This window comes from Mytilus californianus, unplaced genomic scaffold (assembly GCF_021869535.1).
Source record: "Mytilus californianus isolate M0D057914Y unplaced genomic scaffold, xbMytCali1.0.p SCAF_7, whole genome shotgun sequence".
NCBI lineage: Eukaryota > Metazoa > Mollusca > Bivalvia > Mytilida > Mytilidae > Mytilus > Mytilus californianus.
This window is the reverse complement of record NW_026262723.1, coordinates 22,283,727-22,307,878: the sequence shown is the minus strand read 5'-3', so window position 1 is coordinate 22,307,878 and position 24,152 is coordinate 22,283,727. Positions and strand designations below refer to the sequence as shown.

General features: G+C 31.1%; 1 protein-coding gene across 1 annotated transcript; it reads left to right on the top strand.

Annotated features, from left to right (window-relative positions):
* The first annotated feature begins 7,872 nt into the window (after positions 1–7,872).
* On the top strand, positions 7,873–23,650 carry LOC127710226 (uncharacterized). Its single transcript, XM_052215990.1, has 4 exons — positions 7,873–8,054; positions 10,070–10,324; positions 11,791–12,738; positions 14,068–23,650. The coding sequence occupies exons 1-4, from the start codon at positions 7,982–7,984 to the stop codon at positions 14,295–14,297; spliced, it is 1,506 nt and encodes a 501-aa protein (XP_052071950.1). The 5' UTR covers positions 7,873–7,981; the 3' UTR covers positions 14,298–23,650.
* Positions 23,651–24,152: the final 502 nt, after the last annotated feature.

The following is a 24,152-nucleotide window of genomic DNA, read 5'->3' as shown; positions in this document are numbered from 1 at the left end:
TTACATTTTAATTAATCTGCTATTCAAAGAGCACCTTGATTGGTTGATAAAATTATCTGTATCTGTACCTTTTACAAAAATCCCTATATCAGTAATGTTAATGATTTGGACAGGTTATGATACCGATGAAACGTTGTGTTTTTTTTTTAACATTGAAGTAGCTTCTGCACATGTCAACTTGCAGGCAATTAAGTCTAGATACATGATTTTTTTTAATTATTTGTTATTGGCTTTGACCTAGCTGTCAGTAACTGCGAGTACTCTCAGGTCTGTCTTTTTTGTTGTTAGGGATATATAAATAACCTGGCACGTCCGGTTGTGTGTTTGTTAGATGTATTTCTGCTCTGTATGGATCTGATGAGTTGAGCCTTTTTCAACATATTTTTATAGTTTGTTTTTATGTTGTACTGTTACACCACTGTTCCAAGTTAGGGGGAGGGTTTGGCGCCAGAAAACATGTTTAACCCCGCCATATTCTGTTCCAAGTCAGGAGCATGTAGTTCAGTGGTTGTCGTTGCTTCATGTCGGTCATAATAGTTTTTCGTAAATCTTTTTTTGTAATGAATTAGGCCGTTAGTTTTCTCAATTGAATTGTTTGAATATATTTTATGTCGGGCCTTATATAGCTGACTATACGGTATAGGTTTTTCTCATCGTTGAAGGCCGTATGGTTGCCTATAATTACTTACATCCACTTCATTTGAACTTTGGTGGATAGTTGTCTCATTGGTAATCATACCACATCTCCTTATATGTATATTTGAAAAATTGAAAACAACGTTCAAACCTAAGATCGAGTTGGATAAAAAACGCAATTTTTATACGTGTGCATGCAAAAACAAATTTCTTGATAGAGGGGTCTAAATACAGCACAAACAACATTTTCCAAAAGACCAAAAAAGTGAAAAAGTATATTTTAACAAAACGCATTTGACTAGCAGGTCGAACAACGGATGTTTTTAAATCCTGCTGACTGCCATTGGCGATTGCCAAATAAACAGATCACCAGATGTAACAAAATGGATCTTAACTATTAATCTAATACCAAACAGAAAACAATAAACTTGCGAAAAAGATGGTATACTGCAAACAAAAGGTGCAAAAATTAGTACACAATCTGCAGATTTCGACAATTAATGTCTCTTCAGTGATGTAAGGAATCGAAACGGTATTTGGAAGGCCATATAATTTACCTCAATTTAGGATAGACTCTTGAATTTTGACGAGTCGAAATAGGATGAACGGATCATTTAAACCCGATGGCAAATATAATACAAGCCCAAACGAAAAAATATAAACAAGTCTAAATTGAAAACAACGTTCAAACCTATGATTGCGTTGGATAAAAACCGCAATTTTTATAAGTGTGCATGCAAAACAAATTTCTTGGTAGAGGGGTCTAAATACAGCACAAACAACATTTTCCAAAAGACCAAAAAAAGTGAAAAAGTATATTTTAACAAAACGCATTTGACTAGCAGAAGAGGCATATAACAGACCGCAGGAAGACAAGTCACCTTACCTGGGAATCTTATTTTGATTATACGAGCCGATATGTCTTTGCTCATACTCGTAAGTGCAGCGTGCTTAGCGGAGAAGCAGCAAATGCATATCTCAAGTCCTCGGTTTGACCCGGCTGTGTATCAAATCCACGACCTTTCGTGCCACGAGACCATCGAGGCGATGCAATGTTTATAAAGTCACATGGCACACATATGTTGAACAATTCCTCTTCATGCACCTTTTCGCTTAGAGTCTCTATTTCAATGCACTCACCACTACGACAAATTCAAGAAAAGAGTGCTAAATTATGTGTTGTTTTCGAAGCGAACGTTGAATTGGGTATTTACAATTGAATCTCTGTGACTTATATGGTAAATTATTGATACCTTCGCATCATGTTGCAAATTTCATTTAGGAAAATTGCGATTTCGACAACATATTAATATCTGCAGGTATTGGTTAATTTCATTCAAAAAGTGTTTTGTTGTGTCCATAGCAAATTTAGTCAAACATTACAGTTAGTAGCAGCACAGAGGTAAATATGATACAAGAGAGGTAAATCTTAACCAAATGTACATAAAATCACCACAATACATATATTTCGAGTATAAATGAGGGACCAGAGGATGTGTGGAGGGGTCACTAGACCTGCTCTCGCCGCTTGTGACGCATGTGATTATTCTTGTTGCAAACTTTTATTTAACAAAATACCAATCAGTATATAATGTTAATGATTTAATTGAACAAACAAAAATGATTTAGGACAAACTTAAGACAAATTCGAAGTTAAATATGAATGGCATACGGTGACCTGTAATTGTTTACATCTTTGTCCTATTGGTTTTTGAATTTCTACAATCTCATTTAAATACAGATCCTAAGATCCTGTGTCCAAGCTTTGCTTACAAGGATCGATCTGAAAACGCCCCGTTCTACTTGCTGTTTTAAAGACCTTTCGAGATCCTTTGGTTTTGTCGAATCAATTCACACCTTCAAAATTTTAAGACTGACATTTCATTGGTTGATGTAATATTATTATCAGAACAGAGAGTATAAAGTAGTGTTATCAGATCCTTGTAAGCAAAGCTTGGACATAGGATCTTTATTTTAATCAGATTGTGAATTTCTATTGTTGAAGACTGTATATGTTGCCCTCTTTTGGTTATTTTTTGTCGTTGTATTGAAGTCTTATTGACGTTTACTCCCAGACCTCCTTTTATTCATATTTATATATCAGAAGCCTTTGATAGAGTCTGGCATGTATGCATTATACAAAAACTACGTTCGTATGGAATATCTAGTAAAGTATATTAGACTGGGTTAAGGACTGCATCAGCAACAGACAACGAGTTGGATTTAATTATGAACGATGAAACCACAAACTCAGGCGAAAGCAAGGCAGCAGTTCCAAATGGTTCTTTTTGGCCCTTTATTATTTTTCTGTTATAGATTACTACATTACAGAAAACCTCAATAACTTGGCACGTTTGTTTTCATGTGACGCCTCTCTTTCATATTATGGTAGAAAGAATAGAAATTGATATTTATAATGAGCTGTCGAAGATAGATCCAATTCAGATAAAACAAATATCAAGCAAAGATTAACAGACGAATTCATCCAACAATGGCACAGTCAAATCCAAAACTCATCGAGGAGGGAATATTATGGTCTTTTCAAAATCGACTTTGGATTAGAAAAATATTTAGTAAGGCTCTCATTTTGCAGATCGTAAAAATATTACTAAACTGCGATGTTGCAACCTTAAAATCCCAATAGAAACAGAAAGGTGGAATGGAATTCCTAGAGATCAAAGACAGTGTCATCTCTGCTCCTTGTCAATTGGAAATGAATTTCACTATCTATTTGAGTGCCAGTCTCTTAATGTTAGAAATATAAGAAATAAGCATATTTCAGAATATTACCACATGTATCCATGTGTCTAGAAAATGAAAGGGCTGCTTTCATTTTGCAACATTAAAGTTATGAAGAACTTATAACTTTTCATTAACAAACTAGTTAAAATATTGTAATTATACTCTCAATTATATGATTATGTTAACATTGTTCAGTAGCAACCATAAATATTATTATGTACTTTGCCTCTTGTTACACATGTATATGTAGAAATAAGAAGATGTGGTATGAGTGCCAATGAGACAGCTCTCCATCCAAGTCACAATGTGTAAAAAGTAAACAATTATAGGTAAAAGTACGGCCTTCAACACGGAGCCTTTGCTCACATCGAATAGCAAGCTATAAAGGGCTCCAAAATGACTAGTGTAAAACAATTCAAACAGGGAAACCAACGGTCTAATCTATATAAAAAACGAGAAATAATTAAGAACCACATCAACAAACGACAACCACTGAAACAGGTTCCTGAATTAGGACAGGTGCAAACAAATGCAGCGGGTTTAAACATTTTAACAGGCGCCAACCTTCACCCTAACCTGAAAATAGTTGTGTAACATTAATTACAACAAAGAAAGATATGTGTCTGAGTGTTTCAAAATAAAGTATAATTGTTATTGTTGTTGTAGTTTAAAAGTATTGGCAATAAGCATGGCTTATACATGTTATAGATTCCAACACAAAGAAAACCAAAGCAGCGGTTATCACAAATGAAGCACCAACATGAATGTTCCGAAATATTTAACAGAATGCATGCATTCCATGCTTGGACACCAGTGCATTTTTCTCAAATGCTAACCTACATTAAAATAATGTAGTGAACAATCTAAATAGGATAACCGGGTTCTCCTGTTGAATATGCTATGCATTTCTTCCTAAAATGTCCATTATATTACAATCAAAGAATATTTCTATCTAATAATCTAATAAACATTATTATACAAATCAATATTAAAACGCTTTTGTTTGGAAATGATGCATATAGTTTCGAAACCGTAACTAAAAAACGATAAAGTATTTTGTGTCACAAGGGCGATGGAGCCAAGGGTAAGAGCCCCCTCTACACATTTAGGCAACAAACGATTATTGAAAAGAAAAATGAAAACGAAAGATGACACTGTCTTACTTCTAGACTATAAGACTATGGGTTGTTTTTTGCTTGTCACTTTCAGAAGTCCAACGCTCCTCACTTTTTTGTCTATATACTCCTTCGTCACTGGTTCATTAAATCGATAAGTTTAATGTTGATGACTTTCGCCCAATCAAAGTGCTTAGTTATTGAAATGAAATATTATTTAATCAAACTAATCAAAACATAGAAAAACAAAAAAAATAACCTTATCAAAGATAGTTATATATACAAACCCTTGTCCTTATCTCGTGAGGCTTCCGGACCTGATCTCATACATGTCAAAATTTTAAAAGAGTGCAAGACATGTATGTCCAGCATTAAAAAAGGCGACAAATACGATCAAATAAACTCTTGCCCATATCATTTTAACATACAAATGAAACAACCGTTGTAGTTTCAATATTATGAAAATACCTAAAATAAAGTTCGACATGACTTCCAACATGGGTGTCGGTCATCCCGTTCCTGTGAAACACAATTAATATCATTCATTCAAGACCTTGCAAATTCAAATAATAAAAACATCCAAAATGACATCAAAATTCTGAATTTTGCAAAAGCATATGACAAAGTTTTACACCCTTGCCTCATGTATAAAACCGGCTTATATGGTATAAATCGTAATGCATTACACTGGGTTCAAAAATTTTTAAGAAGCAGAGTAGAAGTAAAATAGAAGTCCTTGAAGGAGATCTCGAAACATCAAATAACAATATTCTTGTAACATCCGGAGTACCTCAAGGCACAGTACTGGAACCTATCTTATTTTCTGTTTATATCAAAGGTTTGTCAGAATATATAAAACATAGCACACTGCGATTATTTGCAGACGATAGCATTATTTACAAACGAAAAAAAAAAACGAACGGCACTCATAAATTACAGTCGGATTTAGAAGCGGCCAACAGATGGGAGCGGTTCTGGCTCATGCATTTTCACCCTGATAAATGGAATATTCTGAGAGCAACAAAAAACGAAAACCTATATATACACAAGCAACAGCAAGTTCCATAACACCAGCTTAGTTACTAACATGGGGAAGGCCTAAACTGGTACCCACTTGAAATAAGACTATAAAGATCATTTACCAAATTATCCATCAAATCGTTGCAGTCCCTACATCCCACTAGACAATAGAACCAGACACATCAGTTCACACTCATTTAGGCAAAAAAAAAAAAAAAAACCAAACAGAGACAGCTACAAATATTCATTTTATCCACGTACAGTAACACGTACAGTATAACACAGTTGAATCAATTGCCAAAACAAATTGTTTCATGTAATACAGTAGAGGGTTTGAAGACCATGATACCATAATCTGCTATGACCCATAAGTTTTTCTACCCTTCACTTTAATGGTTATCAAATGTACATATTGTTTACATAGTGCTAATTTTCATATGTACATGCATGTTCTTTCACGGTTTTTGGGGTTTGATTTCAAAATTAGAAATACAATTTTATAGGCGACCGGTTTTTGGTGGGATTCGTGTTGTCTAGTAGTTAGTTTTCGATGTTGTTTGTATTTCGTTTTTCGATCTTGTCATGAATTTTCATGGCGTTGTCGGTTTGTCATGGACGTGTCATGGACTCGACTTATGAGTTTGAATATCCCTTTGATATCTTCCACCTCTCCTTTACTCCTCAAGTTTTTGTTCACGCATCGTTGTCAATATAATGGAATTTGATGCGACTGTCATACAAGTGAGAGGTTTAGCTAGCTATAAAACCAGGTTTAATCCAGCATTTTCTACAAAAGAAAATGCCTGTACCAAGTCAGGAATATGACAGTTGTTATCCATTCGTTTGATGTGTTTGTTTTTTTGATTTTGCCATTTGATTGGGGACTTTTCTTTTTGAATTTTCCTCGGAGTTCAGTATTTTTGTGATTTTACTTTTTACTATTCATTATATCTATGTTGTGGCACTAACTATTGCACATGCTGTCTTGTCTTTAAATTAAATTTTGAATATCATATCAGTTAAAAGATCTTAAAAATGAGTCATCATATGTTGCAATCGATTAAGGTGTGTCCATTTCCGGAAAATATAACACATAATAGTCCGGCTTTGATTTGTATTTAGACAGACTTAATCACTTCCGGTAAATTGGCGACCAAAGCTTCGCTTTGTAAATTTTCACCTGTGTTACAGGTAAAATTGCATTAAATACCTATGTACAGGTATGAAAACATAGTATAAACAACAATGAAATACTCTTTGACATATTGAATGGCTATTTTTGGAATATTTTAAGCAAATGCAATACGAAATTGTGTGCTTTCACGCGAAGCCATTTGTTTGTTTAAAATCAAGAATCTGCTACTCGATTTTAAAAATATTTACCAAGTTTTCAAAGCTAAAACTTAATTTAAAAGCGTTAATAATTCAAAATTTGAAATTTAATGATAAACTGTTGTTGTATAAACAGTAACAACATTATGTATGTGATATTTCACATATTGTCAAAGATGTTTTTAAATATGGTTAAATACAGCTTTTCTTATTTCTCTTTTCTTCGATATTTTGAATGACAAGTTCAATTAGATTTCATATTGTTTATTTTGTGAATTGCTACACATGTGCCTCATTGCCAAAAGCAATCACTACATGTAGTCACCAGTGTGTTCACAACAGTGGCTATCATCATCATTAATTTATTCAGAGAAAAAGACAATTTATTTGGAAGCAAGACAAACTCGTCCTTATGTCTACCAACTCATGTTAACCATGTCACCTCATTTATGAAAAGGGTATATACACGATAACATTCTATCATCGTCTGATGAGATTTTCTCTAGATTTTTATATTTATACATGGCAGTTAAAGTCTACATATACATGTAACATTTTTGTTCCCCTGTTAATTTATATATAACCTTTATGTAACCCCACATGAACCTCATTTTATGGACGAGTATTTGTTCCCAAACTTTATATTGTCCTGAAGAAGCCACTCTTAAGTGGTGAAACATGTTGACCACAATATAATAATTTCTTTGTAGTAACCAGGATGTTGTTTTTTTTAAAGTTTGGATTTGTGGTGTTTTAAGACAACCAAAGCATACTTCACTATCCTTCCTGATTACTCTACCAGCTTCAACCACCAGGAGGTGTAGGTTCACTTGACTTAAATACATTTTTTTCCAAAAAAAAAGGGCATATCAATTTGTAAGTTGTGGATGTAGACTGTAGTATCTCTCTGTCTGTTTGTGCTATTCTTATCTGTACATGTACAAATATGTGTTATAACATGTATAACCATTTCTCAAAATGAAATTGAATATGAATTTTATATGATTTTATATACATTACAGATAAAAAAAAAATCATGATGCTATAAATGTACAGCATATAGTCAACAGAGACAAGATTTCAACTTTCTCCTTGTGATTCTGTCGATTGATATGACTGTTTAAAAAAATTATAAAATGGAACAAGAAGTGCAAGTCCAGAGCTTGCAAAGAGTGGTGAAAAGGAGAAAAAGCAGTAAAGAAGATATTAGTAAGTACTTAAGGAAGAGAACATATATATAAATACACTCAGTTTTCTGTGTTTTCCCTGGAAAGTTTTTGAATGGTTTTAGATTGACAGGAAGAATACTAGTGGTCATGAATTTCAGAGGATCAGGGCTATATACAGTAATAGGAAATTTAAAAGGATCAGGGCTATATACACTAATAGGGAATTCTAGGGATCAGGGCTATATACAGTAATAGGGAATTCTAAAGGATCAGGGCTATATACAGTAATAGGGAGTTCTAAAGGATCAGGGCTATATACAGTAATAGGGAGTTCTAAAGGATCAGGGCTATATACAGTAATAGGGAATTCTAAAGGATCAGGGCTATATACAGTAATAGGGAATTCTAAAAGATCAGGGCTATATACAGTAATAGGGAATTCTAAAGGATCAGGGCTATATACAGTAAAAGGGAATTCCAAAGGATCAGGGCTATATACAGTAATAGGGAATTCTAAAGGATCAGGGCTATATACAGTAATTGAGAATTCTAAAGGATCAGGGCTATATACAGTAATAGGGAATTCTAAAGGATCAGGGCTATATACAGTAATAGGGAATTCTAAAGGATCAGGGCTATATATATACAGTAATAGGGAATTCTAAATGATCAGGGCTATATACAGTAATAGGGAATTCTAAAGGATCAGGGCTATGTACAGTAATTGTGAATTCTAAAGGATCAGGGCTATATACAGTAATAGGGAATACCAAAGGATCAGGGCTATATACACTAATAGGGAATTCTAGGGATCAGGGCTATATACAGTAATAGGGAATTCTAAAGGATCAGGGCTATATACAGTAATAAGGAGTTCTAAAGGATCAGGGCTATGTACAGTACTAGGGAATTCTAAAGGATCAGGGCTATATACAGTAATAAGGAGTTCTAAAGGATCAGGGCTATATGCAGTAATAGAGAATTCTAAAGGATCAGGGCTATATACAGTAATAGGGAATTCCAAAGGATCAGGGCTGTATACATACAGTAATAGGGAGTTCTAAAGGATCTGGGCTATATACAGTAATAGGGAATTCTAAAGGATCAGGGCTATATACAGTAATAGGGAATTCTAAAGGATCAGGGCTGTATACAGTAATAGGGAGTTCTAAAGGATCAGGGCTATATACAGTAATAGGGAATTCTAAAGGATCAGGGCTATAAACAGTAATAAGGAATTCTAAAGGATCTCTGCTATATACAGTAATAGGGAATTCTAAAGGATCATGGCTATATACAGTAATAAGGAGTTCTAAAGGATCAAGGCTATATACAGTAATAGGGAATTCTAAAGGATCAGGGCTATATACAGTAATAGGGAATTCTAAAGGATCAGGGCTATATACAGTAATAGGGAATTCTAAAGGATCAGGGCTATATACAGTAATAGGGAATTCTAAAGGATCAGGGCTATATATATACAGTAATAGGGAATTCTAAAGGATCAGGGCTATATACAGTAATAGGGAATTCTAAAGGATCAGGGCTATATACAGTAATAGGGAATTCTAAAAGATCAGGGCTATACAGTAATTGGGAATTCCAAAGGATCAGGGCTATATACAGTAATAGGGAATTCTAAAGGATCAGGGCTATATACAGTAATTGGGATTCTAAAGGATCAGGGCTATATACAGTAATATTTGACATTTACAGTTGACAGAAAGTTTTCCTACAGTATTTATACAATAGTTACATTTGCAGTTGGCAAACAGTTTTCCTGAAGTACTTATACAATACTAACATTTACAGTTGGCAAAAAGTTTTCCTGAAGTACTTATACAATACTTACATTTACAATTGACAGAAAGTTTGCCTGCAGTACTTATACAATACTTACATTTACAGTTGACAGAAAGTTTGCCTGCAGTACTTATACAAAACTTACATAATTTACAGTTGACAGAAAGTTTGCCTGCAGTGCTTATACAATACTTACATTTACAGTTGGCAAAATGTTTACCTGAAGTACTTATACAATACTTACATTTACAGTTGACAGAAAGTTTGCCTGCAGTACCTGTGGTAAGGCATTCAAACACAAACATCATCGTACTGAACATGAAAGACTACATACTGGTGAAAAACCTTACCATTGTGAATGGTGTGGAAAACGATTTGCCCATTCTGGCTCTTTCAGTCAACATAGAAACCAAGCATGGTGTAAAAATGCTGAAGGTAGAGATCGAGATAAGAAAAAGAGCAGAAGTAAAAGTGTGGAAGCAGAAAAGAAAAAGCCTAATGCAAAAGGTAAATTGAAAACCAAGCAGCAGTGTTCTGTAAGGTAAAAAAAAAGTTATTATTACACATGCATTGCCAAGAAATTGAACTTTTAAGCAAATCAAAAGTAAAAAATAATCATGATATGAAAGGTATGGTTTGTGACAGAATTTAAGATGTTGATTGCTAAATCCCATATTATGTACCCTCAGTTTCTACATAAATCAACCTTTAGTTTTGAAACCTAGCACTGTATAATTATTTATTTACACATGTTTTATTGAAGTTGTATGTAAACCCCCATTTTGAACAGACAAAGTTGGAAGTTCTCATTAACATTTCAGTATAACTCCAGATCCATTTTAGTCTCAAGATTCTTTGTGAAAGGAGCCCAAGTAATTTAGAATTTTTTGTCAACAGTATATCAGTTTATCAGGTGGTAAGATTGCCAATGACACAACCAGGAACAAGATATTGACAAAGATATACCCCTAAATAAAATATCTTTTTAATGAAAAACAATGAGTTTCATAAACAGAATAGTTTTCCTCATTGAACTTTAATTGATGAAGTATAATTTATATGCCCTCGCCGTAGGTGACGGGGGCATTAAGTGTTACCCTTGACCTTCCATCTATACGTCCTTTCGTCTCTCCATCCGACCAATTTTTGTTGCAAAGCTTGAGCGAGAGCATTCATGTCGTCAGACACATTCTTCTCTTATTTTCTTTTATTTTGCCCCCGCCATAGACGACGGAAGCATTAAGTCTTACCCTTGACCATCCGTCTTTCCTTCCATCCCATTTTCAGTCAGGAATATAACTCTATAGGGTTATTAGAGAAAATATCTTGCATGTGTTATTACAGATACTTTCATGAGTTATCTACTCTTTATTCCTTAAATTTTCTAAATCTGTAGTAACATATGTTTGTTATTTGTTAAATAAATCGTAGACAAAATATAATTATGTAACTATAAATGACAATTTAAGACATAAACTGAGACAAATGTTACTTTAATTGTATTTTCTTTTTTATAAAATAATTATTGTAAAAACATTATAGCGCCACGAGCGAACAAACACTTGTCTTTTAAGTCTCACCACTTCTCCCTATCAGTTTCAAAAAGAGAAGTCCCACCACCCTATCATTCTGAAGTAGAGTGAGCCCTGCCTATTATTCAAAAATCTTATTTTTAGTTATTTATTTTTTAAGGACTGTAACTATTTTGAAACATGGCAATATTATTTATTTTAGGGACTCAATGTAGCAAAAGTTCATTGCTAGCATTACTGATTTTTGGTAATCTATAAAGGTTTTTTTAAGTTTCAGTTGCATAATTGTTGCTTTTTGGGGAAGTTAAGATGAATTTTGAAATGAAGTTGTACATACTATACATGAACAGAGATGAATAAAAAAAATGAGGCTGACTCAATCTTATCTTTGTCAAATTTAAAATCCAATACATGTCTAGATTCTATTTATGTATTTTGTAGTTTTAACTGCAAGACCGACTGAGCAGACAATTGTTAATCATCCTCATCATCAAGTTGTTACTACGGAAACCATCAAAATAGAACCATCAACTAAACAGACATACCCCATTTTAAACAGTCAGCTTTCACAACAAGCATACCATCATGTACCAAGTACGACAAGTGAACAGTCCTACCAAGTTCCGAACACATCTGTTGAACAATCTTACCAGCAACCTGCCATTGAACCAAAAGATCTGTCCTATCAACAGATAGCCAAATTGTTACAAGGAGAAAATGGTGTTCAGATTCCACCAGAATTTGCACAATCTGCTTCGGCCTGGCTTGTTGATAATGCTAACATGTTAGACATACATTTAAGTAGTGTGTCTGAACAAGCAGGAGGTAGTTCTAACGTGCAATATTTGTATACAGTACCAGGAGATCAAACCACATACTGTCTTTCAGGCATTCCATACGTTAACAAAGTTATTGAGGCTCAGAATGAGGGACAGGAAGGGGAGAAAGAAACACTCAGTGGGGATGGAAGCCAGTCTGCCTATGACTGCTTCAATATCTTCAATGTACAACCGAGATCTGAAACTGAAACTATTAAAAAAGAGGGTGAGGCAAAGTCTACTAATGCTGAGGATTTCAGTGTTTTTAACGTCCAACGTAAAAATGACGCAGAAAAGGCTGCATTAGAAGCTGGGGCCTTAGAATCATCAACAGCAGTCAGTAATTTACTAGAATATGCTGCTGCCATAGAAAACAACACACGGTCACATGAAGAACAACAGTCTGTGGGAGATAATATGGTCAGTGAGATTAAAACTGAAGATGGTGCTACAGCTAAATTACCTACTTATGATGAAGCAGTGAAAAAAGAAGATGGAATCAGACTCCAGTACAGTGTCCCCATCAAAACTGAACCACATACCAGTGAAGATGATAAAAGGTTTATTCCAGGTATTATTATTAATATAAAAGTATTAACAAAAATACAGAAATTCAAGGTAAATTAACAAAAATACATAACTTCAAGGTAAATTAACAAAAAAACATAACTTCAAGGTAAATTAACAAAAATACATAACTTCAAGGTAAATTAACAAAAATACAGAACTTCAAGGTAAATTAACAAAAATACATAACTTCAAGGTAAATTAACAAAAATACAGAACTTCAAGGTAAATTCAAAAAGGGGGGGGGGGGGTTCATAAAACCTGACAAAATCAAGCATATCAACAAAATGAACGACTCATATTTTTGATTGAAGAAAATTGTGGATATAATGAAACATACATTGTACTACAGTTTGCAGCTGCCCCAGCACTTCTCTGATTTCACTTTCATTAGGAATGCTCATGACCAATTGAATTTGAAAATACTTATATGGCCAGTGAAATTGAAATGACTGCAATTGAAAAAAATAATCTTCATTGTGCGAAATTTTCTTTTCTTCACAATTTCATTTATAAAAACTATACACAAAATATTTTATTTTGTATTGACCTTATCAGGGTTCGTAATTGTCAAATTTTATCTGCAAATTTATATATAAAAAAGCATATACATGTACATTTACCAATGCAAAATTTAATAGTTGTTTTACTAAATGATTTAATTGATATGTTGCTTCCTTCACTCTCTATAAACACAAATGCACATACATATGTCTGGTTATGTATTGAATAGAGAGTAGAAGTCAAAGTTTTAGTTAACATTTTCATGTATTTATTGTACATGTATTTTATTGTTGTTTTTTACATTTCATTTGTTGCAATTATTTATGAGTGATATACATTTGTATGTGTGATTCAAATATTAGGTCAAAATATATGTGTATGTTTCAGATAACAGTACTAGTGTTTGTTTAAAAAGTTGAATTAAGGTGGTACCCAACACCTCGACTAATATTAATTCGGCTTGTTTAATTTTCATAAAATTTTGACAAAATGTTTACTTTGACCCTTTGACAAAAATATGAAAATTTCAAAAAATTTGAACCAACCACTTTCTCAGAAAAATTTCATTGGTTACATGTATATAGCAGTTTGACTAACACTTTCTTTGATCATAGAGAAGCTTAATATCTCCTTAACAATACAAGGTAATTAAAACGTTTAGCTGATTTTTACAGAGTTATCTCCCTGTAGTGTTAGGTACCACCTTAAAAAAATAAACCATGTGATGACAAAATTGATTTTTGTTAACCCTCTGACCTCCTGAATTGTCAACAACAGTTCAAAAAGAGGGGAAAAAAACCAAAATTAATGAAATTTTTGCTATTTTCAGCCATTTTACCTGTTAGCCAATCCGCAATGAACCAGAAGTTACCTTTTCCAATAAGTAACATCCAGTGTGTGCTCTGTCACGAGGAATGTGCCAATACTAATGCCTTAGTTGAGCACATTAGGAACAAACATTATTGTCAAGTAGCTGACCAGCTCTCTTCAGCAAACCACACAGAATCATTGCAAGACAAGACATCAACATCCAGTAGTGGATTCACTATGACATCATAGTTGACATTTGATGACATCATAGTTGACACTTGATGACATCATACATAGTACAAAACCATGCATTTTTTGTACATTCCTAGATATACCTTATTGTTTGTTATATGTTTGTTTTATATTGTTATAATTTTTTGTGCACGTTAACAAATGTTGAAAATAGTTTCGAAGATGTTCCTATTTTTCCTAAAATTTATTTATTTAGATACATTTAATTTCACTCTTTTTGCTTTGAAGTTATACCAGGATTAAGAAATACATAGAAAATTCTTTTTCTAATCATAGGTCAAATTTTACCGTTCATTCTCTTGGTCAGATCAGAAGAATTTTATAATCCATAATTGACAGGTATGCGTTTATTAGGTGAATTGTAGGTTAATAGGACATCTGTCAGTCACTATAGAAACTAGTTGTTATTACCATGGTTATGATTGACAAATAATATAAATTCTTAATTGTAATAAGATAAAGAAATTTTACTGGTATCTTTAAATGCAGTGTAATTGTACATAATTTTTGACATGTTGATGTTTCTTAAGAAAAATGATCTCATTTCTAAACAAAAATGCAATGTTATGTTGTCCTAGTTTAATTTTCTGTCTACTAGGACTAAAAATTTCTTGCCTGTATATACACCTCTGATCACTTGAAGACCACATAAAAACATTCAATGGATTAATCATTTGAAGTTGGATTTTGATCTGGTTCAATATAACACGACTTTTACTACTCACAAGAGGATTAAACAAATGTGTGTTGTAACAAAAATTTAATGAATCTTTTCGTAATTTCAGTTGTGTAAAAGTGTGTTGATAGTGGCACATTTTATATGAAACTTGTAAGCACTATGACTTCATACTGAAAATTTATGTTAATCACTTTATGCTTGTTTACCCTGTGAAATTTCAAAATCTTTTTTTTTAATTTACATTTCACAGTTAAAAAAGCAGAAATCTATTAGTTAAATTAAATATTTCATCTAAATTGTTCTGAAAAATTGCTACGCAATCAACACTGTTGTTGTACCATAGTGTACAGTATCAAAGGCATTGTCATGGAAACATATGCTGTCTGGGATTTGTGCTTCATTGGGAAACTAATCTTGAATATGACATTCGGATTTCTAAGATTCAATGAAAAAGACACCTTATTAAATTTTTATACTATATTAGGGAACTTTACTTGTTTTTCTGTCATATTTTTTGCAGACTTTGCTGACCACAAGTAGATTGTCTTGAGCTTATCAAATTATTAAGATACAATTATAAGTAGTATAAGAGTCAGAAAGACAGTAAAATAAAGTTTTTTTCTGAAATTTTCCGAAAAAGAGTAAACATATATATATTACCATTTAATTTGTAAAATATAGATCACCGTACCATTTGGAAAAAAAAAGGGTTCTAAATGTAATTATTAGATATGACAAAGGGGGAATTAATTCCTGGGTGAAACAAACAAACATATATATATATTTTTTTGGAGGAGTATGTATTTATATAAACCCCAATTAAGACGATATGTTTTTGAAGGAGATTTCTTTTAGGACAACCCCTGCTTTAGAATGATAAAAGGAAATTTTGGGTTTGAGTTCTTGTTTTCTTGATATATAACAAAATAGTGTAAAAACTGGGTGATTTGTAGTAATATCCAGTTAAATTGTCTCCCCTTAATTTAATACTTTTGTTACCTCTCTTCGCCAAATTCTTTACTTTTTTTTATGAATCTTCAATATTCTAGAACACACGTTTAAGAAAATGTTTAAATGCTTCAGTGATTAAATGTCCAAGAAAAAAACAATAGAATCTTTATTAGTCTCACGATTTCCAAATAAAAGAAAATATGATACTGACTAATAAAATAAGTAAGATATACATCATGATGGCATTCATAGTTGCTCATTTTAAAAGTGTCCGTTTACCGTAAACTTACGATTTAAAAAAATTTTAATATTTAAGAAAGGTGTTAATATTATGTGAAAATAAGACATCTTGCAAAGTGATCATCATGTGTTTATCTTGTTTCTATTGAAATCACCAAAATATATTTTCCATTAGAAGGAGTTTATATAATTGCTCTTTTTTAGAAAACCACAAATCAATAGTATTTGGATAAAAAACTTGATGATTTATTGAAGGAGAGGTTTTTTCAATCAGTTAAGGGCTGTATCATTTAAACATGCATGGTACTCAAGGAAGGCACTTTCAAAAGGGGTATTTACCTATAGTGGAAATTTGAAAATTGCACTTACATTTTCATTGCACTTGACACCCACCCATATTTGAAAATTCAACGTGCCTTCTTGGTATAATTTTATGGAACATCCACAACATAGATCTGTATACATATACTCAAATGAATTCTTATGTTGTTGTTTTTTTAGAAATGGTTGTGATGAACTTCATGAACAAATGTGTAAAATACACTATTAATAGATGAAGATATTTCAATCATTTATTATTGATAGTTATAATCAAACCGATGTCTGTATATATTTTTATGACTTGTTTCTTATGTTTAAAAACATGCCTCATTTTAAAGGTTTTATTTCATAATTTTGATAAATTTGTATAGCCATCTTGTAGTGCAAAATAAGAATTTGTTCATAATGGATCATGCAAATACTTTTGGGGGGTTATTTTAAAAAAAAAAGTTTTTACAAAATTCACAGAGAAATGAGTTCAAATTTTTTGATCTTTGAATCTGACTTTGATTTAGATGATATTTATGAATTTTTTACCAAGAGACATGTTTTGAGAAATGATCTACAAATTTATATATATTTTTTGTAAATGGTTAATTTGTATAGTTTTGTATTAGTAGATATGTATTGAAACAAAAAACAATAGTGATAGCCAAGCCTTCCTTTAAAAGGTAAAAAATTAATTATAGTCACTCAACTTGAATTAATCTTAATATATCATCAATAATGGAAATAATAATGATTTATAAGTTAAAATCAACCAACATTTTTTTGTAGAACTATTGCACAAATATTGTGAATATTGTTGTCAGGAGATTGTAGTTAATATTCTATGAGGAATAGTATTAACCAATATTTGTGCAATATTCCTTTACTTCAATCAAAAGTTTCAGTTGACATGAACAATATGTAACCATTATTTACATCAACACTTTCAAACAATATTGCACTAATGCAATACTGTGAATTTGACTATTGTGAAATGTGTAAGTTTCATCTCAATATTAAGAAGGGAACTTGGATCTTACGATTTACAACATAACACCATTTCATAGATTTATTTTTCATCTAAAAGAAAAAGATTATATCAGGTTTTTTATATGAGATAACATTTTTTATATTAAATCTTCAACTTTCAGATCACATTTTTTTTATGAGGTTAAAGACACACAAACTCAGTGAAAATACTATTTATCTTAAAGGTAGGGATCGAAAGTCGTGTTTTTAGTTTGCCCAACATAAACAATACAATGTATTATAAATAACATGATAGCTAAAAAAAATATTGAAAATTAAATTTGTTTTGAATGACCTTATTAAAATGTGTTTGTTTTATTTTTGTTTCTATATATTATGCAAATATATACAGTTTATACATGATTTACACTAAATTGTTGCACAAATTAATATGTATATCTTGTTTACTGCAGATTATTTTGTATATAGAATTATTTTTACATCACAGAAAATGTGCACATTGATGGTGTAATTAAGTGGTAGATATTGTTTATAGTATAATTGTAAATATTATAAATTGTATTTTTATATAAATGAATTTGTGTATGTATCGATAGATAATGCTAAGAGAGGTATATTCCCGCAACTAACACATTTTAATGAAAAGTTATAATTGTGAATTTGATCTAATATAAAATTAATCTTTAAATCCTATTATAAATTGATTGCTTTTTCATAACAGATAAAGAAAACATAATTATGCAATTAGATATAGTTGTGGAATGTTATTAATAAACAAATATGAATATAACTTTAAAAATTTACTTGTAAGACTATTTTGGAACTATTTAGCATAATTTACATGGTAGGAAATTTTAAAAGGCATTTAAATGTGGAACTATCATTTTTCAAACAGATATTTGTTTACCTCTGAACCTGCTAAAACACTCAATAATGAATCCATGCAAAATAGACCATACAAGAATTAAATGACCCTATCTTAAATGGATTAAATAGTGATGATGATCAAATTTTGAATATTTTTGAACAAATCCGTAACTGAAATTAAAGGCAGGATATAAATGTATATCTTTCTAATGGACATTTTATGTTGTTTTTTTAATTTTAAAACTAGAGAAAGGTTGTTAACATGTCATTGATGGGATCATTATGGGTCATCTTATTTTAATTTTGTTGAGTGGGAACAGATCAGGCAGATTGAAATTCGTTTGATTTCAGTTCATATTTTTCAATGTGTGAATAAAATGAATATCAGAACCTAGCCTTTCTTCATGCAAATGCAAATTTTGTAAAGTGGAAATTTCTATGATCAAAGGGAAATAACTCTAAGACAATATAAATTATATCGAATTTCCAGGTTAAACTTTATAAAGCGTTTGATTCTTCATATTTCCCTTTATAGAAGCTATATGACAGTTATGACATTAAGATAAATGTTTTGTCTGGCGTTGCATTCTAAATTTTAATTTGTGTGGTCAGTGCCGTAAGTTCAAACAAAGGGGATTAAGATTTATCTTTTCTGCCTGATATTTTTTTCACATTTTTGAAAAGAGGGATTACATTTTATCTATCAACTTAAGTTTGTCTCATTATATAAGTTTAATAAATCACAAAATGTCTCATTTAACGGTCAGTTAAAAGATAACAATTCAATTGAGCTACTAGATGCTATTCTTTGTTTCCAATGAAATAACTATATCATTACACATCATCTTGATTTAAACATTTGAGTCCGTGTAAATAAGATGCTATAATTTTACAATGCTGTTAAAATGTTCTGTTGGCTTTGAAAGATTTATTTCCTTTACATTGTTATGAACACTCTAGTGCTTATTCTATAGAATTGATTATTGTTGAGTTCAGTACAGATAAATGTCATGTCTGAAAACTTAAAAAAGGGAATGTTAAATTACTTAGAGGTTTGGTATTTGGAATTTAAGATTTTCGGTTGCTAGTTTAAAAAAAGAGGAGCAGATATACAGTTGCTTGATTGTGTTATGTTGATTCCCTTACTTTTCCAATAAGAACAATTTTCTTGAGTCAGTTTTGGTATGACTTGAGATAGTTCTAATTAGAAATTTACAAATTTAAACATGCCTTAAGGTGATCATATACATATTCACAATTTTAGAAAATAAGATTTAACAAGGAACTATTCCTTATCAGATATGAACTGGTCCATCTTATTTTTACCAATTACTTTATTCCTCACTTTGATAAATAGATCTAGTTACAAAGGTGATTGAATAGCAGCTACATTAGCATTTATTAAGGGATTATGTTTGGTAACTGTTGTTAAGGGATTATATTTGGTAACTATTTGAATAGGGATGGGAGATGGATGTTCTGCAATTGATGTTATAGTAATCAGCTCCAGTTAATAATTAGATTCTTATAGTTTGAAACACAGGAAGAGTGTTTTGTTATTATCATTTGTAATTTCCATGACTATAAATAAGCATATACTAACTTTATACAGACCTTTCATATTATAGATTGTGTATTATTATCTTTTTAACCATAATTATTCACTTGAATATAGTTTTTATGAAATTGGTATATTTCACCTGCAAACAAAAGATGGCTATATAGATTAGTCTGTCAATCCATTTTAGTTACAGCCTCCAAGAAACTTTACGTAGGAGTATTCAGATGTGCATTTGAAAACAAATAATTCTCTTCTAACACAACCTTTTAGTTGTTGCTTTTTTAAGAAGGGCAAAAAGAATACATCTACGAAATAAATCAGTTCCATTTTCAATACAAAAGCCCTGGTTTGATTTATATCCTTCGACACTACTTTACATAAATATGCTGCCCAGCACAACTTGACTAATAAGACAACTATATATTATCTTGACTGTGAGAAACCATAGAAAAACAATCACAATGTACAAAAATTAGTGAAAAGATAAAAAGAACCATATGAAAGATGTATTTATAGCACAAAATTTGATTGTTGGACTGGCAAAAGAACCTTAAATGCCTCCAAATCATTAAAAAACTAATCAAAATACAGTTTAAGATACCAAAAATCAAACTGAGAGAGAAAGTTATGTGATACATTGAAACCACAGTCAATCATTTTTGTCTTACCTTAGAGGCAGATTAAAACTTTACACAAGAGTAGTATAACAAAATGACTTCAAGCCTCATTGTGATTTACAAATAGTTATATTATGTGAACATGTTTTCATTGATTTAGGTTATATTTTGACCTTTAGATGTAAATGTTTTGGTAATGAATGTTTATTCTGACCAACCTCTTGTTCTTTTATAACTACAATCTTTTGTAAAAAAAAAGTCTTGAGTGTATTGTTTCACCTTAGTATGTTTTTATTAGAACTATTGTTTGCTACTATTAAACATTGCAAGAAGTTGGAATGTGTGACATAATTTGACCATTATTTTGGGGAGCAAAAGTCTGTTCAGATGAATAATACTAAACATTGAGGGAACAAATTAACTTAGAATATTTGTATGAAATATTTAAAGAGTCAATTTTTATTTTAGTTGGCTCTATTTTAGATCGTAAATTAACTGGGAAACAAGTAGATGTAAGAAAGTACTGGGAATTATTTTGAGGTTAGTTTGCAATAGATATATGTATATGATCTGCTAGTCTAGATCTGATAATTTTGTTTATGTTACTTTGCATTTAGTCGTTTCTACACAAATATACAGAGCTTCGATGTTGACATTTCATTTTATCACTAGTTATTCCAAGTTTTCACACGTGTAATCTGATGTCCATTTATAGATAACAAATCATTGCTTACATTATCATTTTCATTGTAAATAAATGTATCGTGTTAGATGTTTACGTTAAATTCAGTGATCAAATCTGTGTTATATCAGTGATAAAAATTTTACTTTATGAAATTATTTACATTTCTTTACTTAGCCATTTAGACAAACTTGATGGCGATATCTCCAATTTTAGAAAAAAACCTTTAATACACATGACAACTGTTAAATTGCAGTTATTCAATAAAATTGTCTCGAAAGACTATTATCATGTCCATGCTTTACTGATTTTTCCAGCTTTTTTTATTTCTGAATCAAGATAAGTAGTCTTGATAGGGCATTTTTAAAAATCCGTTTTTAGATTTGATAATTAAGCTTATAATGGTAATGTGTTTTGATGTCATCAGTCAAAGATTAAATGTTGGGAAATTAGCAGAGTAGGTTATGTTTTATTAGCATACATCAAATTAAAGATTGATGCAAAGATTGAAATACGTTACTGCTATGTTCATGCTCATGTTATTGCAAAATTAATGGAAATATTATCAATTTTTGGAATACGAAGGGAGGTAAAACATGTTTTAAATAGCCAAAGGCAAAAAAAAATACTACATTCTAAAGATGTTCCTTGTTTCTTGAATTCATTTTTTGTCGCTTCTGGGAAATAATATAAACCCTAGACTTTATGATCATTTATAAGCATAAGTGAAGAAATAGTATAATCATGGAACACTATAGGGCTAAATAAAAATTTTCAAGTATCAACAAAGTCAAAGCTTAAAAATATGTTAAAATCAACTAGACATAAAAAAAAAATTACAATACATTACTATCCCATTGGGAAAAACTTTAAAAAGACAGCTTGGAATAAGAAAATTGATAATTTGTGCCATGAAATGTTTAAAATTGTCTATCGGAATTGATGTAATAAAATTTGCTTTAAATTGACTTTAAATTAAGTGGAACTTTAAGTTGAAAACAAGTTGAACTGGTTGTTAAGCATGTATATGGAGTTGTATAACATTAAGTACAAGAAGAAAATTCTGCAATATTAATCTCAGAAATTGTACAGAATAATTGAGTGATGTTACTTTAATATCTCTTTGAAAAAGTTGTTTATACAGATTGATTTATGCCACACAGTAGGAATAATAGTGTATAATTACTATGATTTATGCCATAGTAGGAATAATATTGTATAATTACTGCAATTTATGCCATAGTAGGAATAATATTGTATAATTACTGCAATTTATGCCATAGTAGGAATAATATTGTATAATTACTATGATTTATGCCATAGTAGGAATTCTATTGTCCAATAAATACCCATAGTTTGTATTGTTCATTGTCCCACATGAGTTGTTGTGATGATTTTTTACAAATTGTACATTTATCATGTATCATAAACCATATTGAATATGTATTTGTTGTACTTAGTTCAGAATCAAACATTTTGTTTTTATATCTGTAATACTATCAAGGAAATCATTTTAGATGTGTAAAAATTGGTAGAACAATATAGTATTGGCTTGATAGACAAATTCTTGATTTTAGAGTTTACAACTATTTTTTGTTGAACATTGAAGCTTCTTCATCAGTAAAGCATTCTGGGTGAAATATTGTATTTGTAAGTTTTCAAAAGTGTTGAGGAACTGAAATGAACAAAGGATACTATACATTCATGAACAAGAGTTCTGTTTCAGGGGTTGAACTGTATATGTTAGAGATCCAGAGCATTTAAAACTTTGTAAGAATTACATTAAAGAGCTACTTCATGAGGTGGGTCTCACCATTTAAACTCTTCTTAAGTGGAGATTTGGCATAGCAAACTCTTTTGACACCAATAGTGAATCCTTATGGACAGTCATCGAACAACTGCAAATTGAGATAACATGATTATAAAGACAAATTCATTGAATGATAGGGGGAAAAAATTAGAATCAGTAAAATTTTTCTTTTGAAAGAAGAAAATATCTAATAAGAATATTTAAAAAGAAGAAACATTCAGTTGAACTCAGATTTTATAGAGCTTAAAAAGAAAGCATATGTAAATTAGTTATGTTTTTATATTCTGTTTGTTTTTCCCCCAATTTAATAATACTGAAAAGTGATCAAAATTTATAATAGTTATAATTCTTAATTTAACTAACAAAGATTTAAGAATCAGGACAAATGAATTATTGATGCTGATGTGTTTAGAATTGAACAACAGTTAAGAGAAGATTCAGTGTTCATTAGACAAAGGTTGATTTTTCATATTGATATTCAGTCTGAATTTATTTGCTTTACCAATGGAAATAACATTCCACTTTTATATTTTATCTGTTTTCCTCATTCCTTTACAAATGCTTAAAGATATACTTCTTATTGTTACATAGCTTTAGAAATTCACCTAATTTTCTACACTTGAATAAATAGTATTTTCCTAGTACTTGTTATTTTTGTTATTTGGCCAGAATTTCTGCCTTTGTTTAAGATTACTTTCAACATCTACAGTAGAGCTAGAAGTTGTACACAATATATACATAAAAAAGATTTGGTATGATTGCCAATGAGACAACTATCCACCAGAGACATAATAAATAGATGTATGCAACCATAGGTCATTGCATGGCTTTCAACAATGAGCAAAAACACAGACACTTGTCTCTGAAAAATGTTTTCCTATTTACCTTAATATAACATTTTTGTTGAGGTATATAGGAAATTTTCAGAGACATGTGCCTGTGGCAAAAAAGTACAACAAAAATACAGAACTCCAAGGCAAACCCCCAAAAAGGGGAAGTCCATAAAAACTGACAAAATCAAAAGCTATGAAGACCCATATGTATAGTAAGCTATAAACAGCCGGAAAATGACATAATGTAAAACAATTCAAAAGTGAAAACCAACAGCCTGATTAATGTACAAAAAAATAAACCAAAAACGAATAT